The 6,901-nt window shown below is 37.8% G+C and overlaps 1 protein-coding gene across 1 annotated transcript in view; it reads left to right on the forward strand.

Annotated features, from left to right (window-relative positions):
• The window catches only part of LOC107562037 (ras-associating and dilute domain-containing protein-like), a 28,690-nt gene extending 22,352 nt beyond the window's left edge, over positions 1 to 6,338 (forward strand). The window contains exons 10-12 of the mRNA XM_016246601.1: positions 2,920 to 3,064; positions 5,018 to 5,196; positions 5,967 to 6,338. Of these exons, the coding sequence (XP_016102087.1) occupies positions 2,920 to 3,064; positions 5,018 to 5,196; positions 5,967 to 6,338 (696 nt within the window). The remainder of the gene's footprint in view (positions 1 to 2,919; positions 3,065 to 5,017; positions 5,197 to 5,966) is intronic.
• The last annotated feature ends 563 nt before the right edge of the window (positions 6,339 to 6,901 follow it).

Genomic DNA, 6,901 nt, shown 5'->3' on the forward strand with positions numbered 1-6,901 from the left:
TGCGCAAATTGAAATTGCGAATTGAAAATACACCTAATGGAAACATCAATTTCGCAAAAAACGCCCATATATCGCAAAAAAAAGTTTTTATGCTCGCATGAGGTGGTTTTTCAGGCAATTCGGAAAAGGAATATTTCGCAAAACTGCAATGGAAACGTTTATTTCTGCATTTTCAGATCACATGGCATACCGAAAAAGTAATATGATCATTTTTCAACTTATTATAACCTTTAAGAAACACGTCATACGTGGCCGATCTCAAGTATAAGGGGCTTTCCTTGCCATTAATGTTTGTATATCCCCTTGTTTACACTTGCATTACGGCTCTGACACGGCCAGCGGAGCTGATTGCGGCCACTCTAGTTAATGCTGATGTTTATACCAACCGTGCCATGGCACGTTTCAGAAGAGGCACTCCATTTTGCGCAAATCTGTAATGGAAACGCAGCTAATGTGAAAGGGTATTTTGCCTAGCAACACCTTATCAACCAAACAGACAACCTTAGTAACCACCTAGTAACTACTTAGCAGCCATACAGCAATACCTTAGCACTTTCCGAGGAACACAACACTCTACAACATAGAACATTTTAGCAACGCCCTGGCAATTGCCAAAGAAAGTTCTAGCAAGTCTAGCACACCCTGCCAACTACTCAGAACACTGCAGCAATCGCTAAATCTATCTCACTCATAATGCTGTATAGATCTTAAACTACTTAAAATGCACAAGGGTGATTTAACCTTCAGACTTCTAGGTGTTTGAAAACTTTCGACAACTCTAGCCAACATTAAAGTTTGTCTTGAGGAGCTTTACCGTTCTAGCTAATAATATTAGCACACTTGTCGAGACAAATGAGACCGCATATGTCTGTCAGTATCATCCAGTGTGCAATTACTGAATGTTAACTTCTTCTATCCTGTCAACAAACAATGGTTGCATGCCACAGTAACTAGGAGACTGGTTGTTAAGGTTCCACCCATGGCATGAGGTCACAGTTTGTGGTTTGTAAAACAACCATTTTTGAAGACATAGATGTCTTTTCCCCTTTTCCATCCATCTATTCTGGGACAGTCATCCAGACTCTTCAGCCCAGACTGTTGCTTGTAAGTGTCCATAGCAAAGAAACAGATGAGAATTAAATGAAAAGTAATTATAGACATTTTCTTAAGAAAAAAACTAGCAAATGCGTCCCTCAACAAGTGTCTTAAACTGTGCTCTCAAGTTTGTCAAGTCTGCAAACAAAATCTTAAATATTTATCATCAAATGTATTCAAGATACATCAATTGTCTCATTTGTGTCTATGTTTAAGGAATCTCAGGAGGAAACAAATTTGATACATCCAACATCTAGACCTGTTGTACTTATGGGATTGGGTTCTAGTATACCCTTTTCGTATTCCAGTTATACTCCAAACTGGTGTCACTAGTCATTTTGCCCATGGAATATGGTCTGGACCGAAGTAAGTTAATTTAGCATTCTTTTAATGCACATGGTTGAAAGCAACAACATGACTGTGTTTTGACTTTAGTCAGTCTCGTGGCTTTTCCAGACTAATGTGACACCACCCATCACGTGTTTGAGGCTTTTCTCAAAAATGTCTATGCATCAGCTAAAACTTTCTCACTACATTCATCCTAGAACAGTTCGTTACTTAGATTTATATGTAATTGGTAAATGCAATTAAGCAATTACCTGTAAAATATACATTCATCCTTTAAAAGATTGTCTTACATATTTTAAATATGATAGTGTTTTTATGTTTTTGCACAAGACATGTGAACTGTATTCTTTATTCAAATTAAACTGAATGAAACACTGAAAATATAAACAAATATAGCATTAATAAAGATGAACTCTCAGCTGAATTAAACTAAGCTGTAACCTTAACCATGTGCCAAACATAGCCTGTCAGCTTCTGCGGGAGTCTGTTGTGCTGATGGGTTTGTACAATGTTCATTCCCAGCCGCTGTTTCCAAAATTCTGTGAAGAGACTGGTTTAATTACATACAACTGGATGTTGTTTTGTTCTGGATTCAAAATGACACAGAGGAAAACACTACCCTGTTATTAAGATCGACTATTCTTAAGACACCACTAAAGGAGAATGAAAACAAATGTGGAGTGTTATTTGGTGAACTGTCCTTTAAGTGATTTTGGCTGTATTTCCTTTGTGGTATTTTAAATATATTTTGTTTGTTCGAGAATAGAGTTTGCTTGTCAAATCAAGGCATATGTTGTTACAAATATGTGACAACATATGTTACCCTTGCGAAATGAATAATTGTATACCTATTTTTTTTTAATCAAAAATACTAGAAACTGGTGTGTCCACCCTTTTATTCTCAGTATTGCATAGAAATAAACTGGGAGTACATGATATTTGACCAGGGTTGCATTTCTCAGCTTGTTTTACTTGAACTTAGTGCTGCTTTTGACAGTATAGAACACAACAATATTACATATTAGTCTATTTTAGATTCTACCAGTTAGTTTGTGTAAATGTATCTGTGTAAAATATGGTGCTCCGATGCTAAAGAAGGGTATTCCACAAGGCTCAGTTTTAGGTCCTTTGGTTTTCTCCTTGTACATACTCCCTTTAGGTGATTTCAATTATTAGAAAACGTGGCATTTCATTGTTATGCAGACTATACACAGCTTTCATCTAAATTGATCTGTGTGATCTGTGAATGTTTGCACCAACTGATGGCAATTTTGCTCCAACACTTACGTTACTTATGTCCTGAATAGTGTTAACTGCGCTGAGAAATCTGTGCATGGAGTGGTTTGAAATTGCCATTACTCACTGAGCTCAGCACAGTTTGTCCCAAAAACTAGTTTTATGTGTGAATTTTTGGCCCAATCACAACCAGGTCCCTTGCAGATTAATTATTCTATGCATCTGTATGTGTGTTTACAGGCATCATGGTGCACTCTGAGAGCTGAGTTTGTTCATCTGAACCCTGCACAGCTGCATCACATGCTGAGAGAGTACAACACGGCTCGGATGTGCCCTCCGTGCTGGACGCCATCTCCAGAGGATGCAGCAGCTGCCCTCAATACCTGTGAGCCCAAATATGAGCACACAAACACTTTGTTTTGTAACTGGATGATACAATGACAATATTTAACCATTGTCATTTCCAAAATCTCTTGTAAAGCACCATTTCTGTTTTTTAACATATAGTGAAGTGAATTATTGTTGAATTTATTTTATAAGATTAGGCTCGAGTGATGTCTTAAATGCTTTTCTTTAGCTCACTGAGATTCTCTGTTCTTCTGCATGAGTGCCTGACAACAAATGTTTTCTCTTAGCTAATATCCTGGAAAGGTTCGACAACCATCCTCCTCTAATCCTGCCCAGCAGCATTTTTAATCTGGAGCTGGGAAATCCCATCACAGAGCCAGGGCTGTTCACTCCTCTCCGGCATCTGCAGGAGTTTATCCAGTCTCTCCCAGACAGCCAGACACAGTCTTTTCTCAAAAATGTCTATGCATCAGCTAAAACTTTCTCACTACATTCATCCTAGAACAGTTCGTTACTTAGATTTATATGTAATTGGTAAATGCAATTAAGCAATTACCTGTAAAATATACATTCATCCTTTAAAAGATTGTCTTACATATTTTAAATATGATAGTGTTTTTATGTTTTTGCACAAGACATGTGAACTGTATTCTTTATTCAAATTAAACTGAATGAAACACTGAAAATATAAACAAATATAGCATTAATAAAGATGAACTCTCAGCTGAATTAAACTAAGCTGTAACCTTAACCATGTGCCAAACATAGCCTGTCAGCTTCTGCGGGAGTCTGTTGTGCTGATGGGTTTGTACAATGTTCATTCCCAGCCGCTGTTTCCAAAATTCTGTGAAGAGACTGGTTTAATTACATACAACTGGATGTTGTTTTGTTCTGGATTCAAAATGACACAGAGGAAAACACTACCCTGTTATTAAGATCGACTATTCTTAAGACACCACTAAAGGAGAATGAAAACAAATGTGGAGTGTTATTTGGTGAACTGTCCTTTAAGTGATTTTGGCTGTATTTCCTTTGTGGTATTTTAAATATATTTTGTTTGTTCGAGAATAGAGTTTGCTTGTCAAATCAAGGCATATGTTGTTACAAATATGTGACAACATATGTTACCCTTGCGAAATGAATAATTGTATACCTATTTTTTTTTAATCAAAAATACTAGAAACTGGTGTGTCCACCCTTTTATTCTCAGTATTGCATAGAAATAAACTGGGAGTACATGATATTTGACCAGGGTTGCATTTCTCAGCTTGTTTTACTTGAACTTAGTGCTGCTTTTGACAGTATAGAACACAACAATATTACATATTAGTCTATTTTAGATTCTACCAGTTAGTTTGTGTAAATGTATCTGTGTAAAATATGGTGCTCCGATGCTAAAGAAGGGTATTCCACAAGGCTCAGTTTTAGGTCCTTTGGTTTTCTCCTTGTACATACTCCCTTTAGGTGATTTCAATTATTAGAAAACGTGGCATTTCATTGTTATGCAGACTATACACAGCTTTCATCTAAATTGATCTGTGTGATCTGTGAATGTTTGCACCAACTGATGGCAATTTTGCTCCAACACTTACGTTACTTATGTCCTGAATAGTGTTAACTGCGCTGAGAAATCTGTGCATGGAGTGGTTTGAAATTGCCATTACTCACTGAGCTCAGCACAGTTTGTCCCAAAAACTAGTTTTATGTGTGAATTTTTGGCCCAATCACAACCAGGTCCCTTGCAGATTAATTCTTCTATGCATCTGTATGTGTTTTGTAACTGGATGATACAATGACAATATTTAACCATTGTCATTTCCAAAATCTCTTGTAAAGCACCATTTCTGTTTTTTAACATATAGTGAAGTGAATTATTGTTGAATTTATTTTATAAGATTAGGCTCGAGTGATGTCTTAAATGCTTTTCTTTAGCTCACTGAGATTCTCTGTTCTTCTGCATGAGTGCCTGACAACAAATGTTTTCTCTTAGCTAATATCCTGGAAAGGTTCGACAACCATCCTCCTCTAATCCTGCCCAGCAGCATTTTTAATCTGGAGCTGGGAAATCCCATCACAGAGCCAGGGCTGTTCACTCCTCTCCGGCATCTGCAGGAGTTTATCCAGTCTCTCCCAGACAGCCAGACACAGTCTGACCATCAGCCCTCACAGGTAAACCTCCTCCATGCTGTTAACTCCCTACAGACGCCACGGAAAATCAACAGACATGTATTGCAATGGTTTAAAACTGGTTTGACAGTAGATTTCGGAATGTTGGCCTGTAGTTTAGAAATAAGTAATTTTCAACTAAAGTCAGTATAGTTATTCTGCTATAGTTATAAACCTACCCTAGATTTCTTAACATTGTTGCTTAAATGACTGCTATTAAATTTGAAAAATAGGTGAACACAATTTTGGCTATTTTACACTTAAGACAACAGAATTGTATCTTCCTTGATGCGTTCTGTTTTCTTTCGCTTGCAACAAAACTGAGCATTGTCTACATTTCTTAATGACTTTCCCTGAGAATCAGACTTTTTAACGTACGATATCCAATCATAATTTTCATTAATAATTTGAGAATCTCTTACTCTTGCTTTGAACAAAACCCAAAAATATTTATATTTTAATAGAACCCAATTGACCATCATTTAAATCTCTTAATAAAACTGAAATGAAATAAAACTGAAATGACCATACCAATTACATACCAATAATACAATATAGCCAGATCTAAATCTGGAGGATCCCTCATATAATTGTTACATAATGTCATATCGCTCAGTCCTAAAACTTGCGCTATGTTAAAGCACTAATGCATTATTAACAACATGACTTTCTATAAAGATGCTTTGAAATTTTGTGTATCATGAAAAGTGCTATACAAATTGACTTGAAATATAGTATGTTAATTATTTTTTGGACATTTCGGATGCATTCAGGGCTCCTGCAGTAACTTGACTGAAGAGACAGCATCTGAACCAATCACCTGCCAGGACTCAGAGGAGAAGAATCAGCACCATGTCAGCTTGACACCTCCTCAGTTCCGGGGGTCTCACAGTAACCTGAGCTCGTGTGAGGCCGTCCTGACCCAGAAACTCAAGAGCCTGGAGCTCCAAAACAGCCTGCCGGGGAATACAGACCTGGGCTACCACAAGAGTCTGGCCCTCGACCCCTCCTGCCTGCTGACTCCTCCCAACACCCCTCAGAGTCTTGAGCAAGCCGAGCTTGAAGCCAGCCTGCTGGAGGGGGCAGTGCAGCAGACGGCACGCCAGCACAGGAAAGGTAAAATCACTGCACTATGCAGATGCTAAAACACATGCTGAACTGCATCTCTCCACCAGATTCATGCTAAAAACCTTTCCAGTTACAAGGATTATGAACAAAAAAATGGGAAAATACAATGTTTCTTGCATATGCATATAGTTTTACAAAGATTTAAACCTACTTGAGCACTAGTACTACTCATCTTTTGTTTGTTTATCAGCTGTACTCTGAGAAATATCTCAGATATTTTCATCCCATAGCGTGTTCCCTGATTTCAAAGGCAGGGTGTCTTGTCTTTGGAGGCGTATGGGAGGTGCTGGTGTTGATGTGGAGTTGGGTTTGTGTGCTCTGGCTGCACAAGGAAACCCCCCTTCTCTCCAGAATGCTCTCCCACATGTAATATATTTATACAATGAGCAATGGTCAGGTGAGGTCACTGAACAACTTCAAGAGTGAGTCTTTGTAACTGGTGTCGGGATCAGGTTAATATTCCGAACTGGCATTCCTGAGCACTTTATTTCTTCCTTAGAAGTACTAAAAGAATCGTTATTGGAAATGAAGCAATCAAAATTATGCCTAAATATGACTACCAAAATCAGGTAAATCATAA

The sequence above is a fragment of the Sinocyclocheilus grahami genome, unplaced genomic scaffold (genome assembly GCF_001515645.1).
Source record: "Sinocyclocheilus grahami isolate Dianchi unplaced genomic scaffold, SAMN03320097.WGS_v1.1 scaffold803.1, whole genome shotgun sequence".
NCBI classification, from domain to species: domain Eukaryota; kingdom Metazoa; phylum Chordata; class Actinopteri; order Cypriniformes; family Cyprinidae; genus Sinocyclocheilus; species Sinocyclocheilus grahami.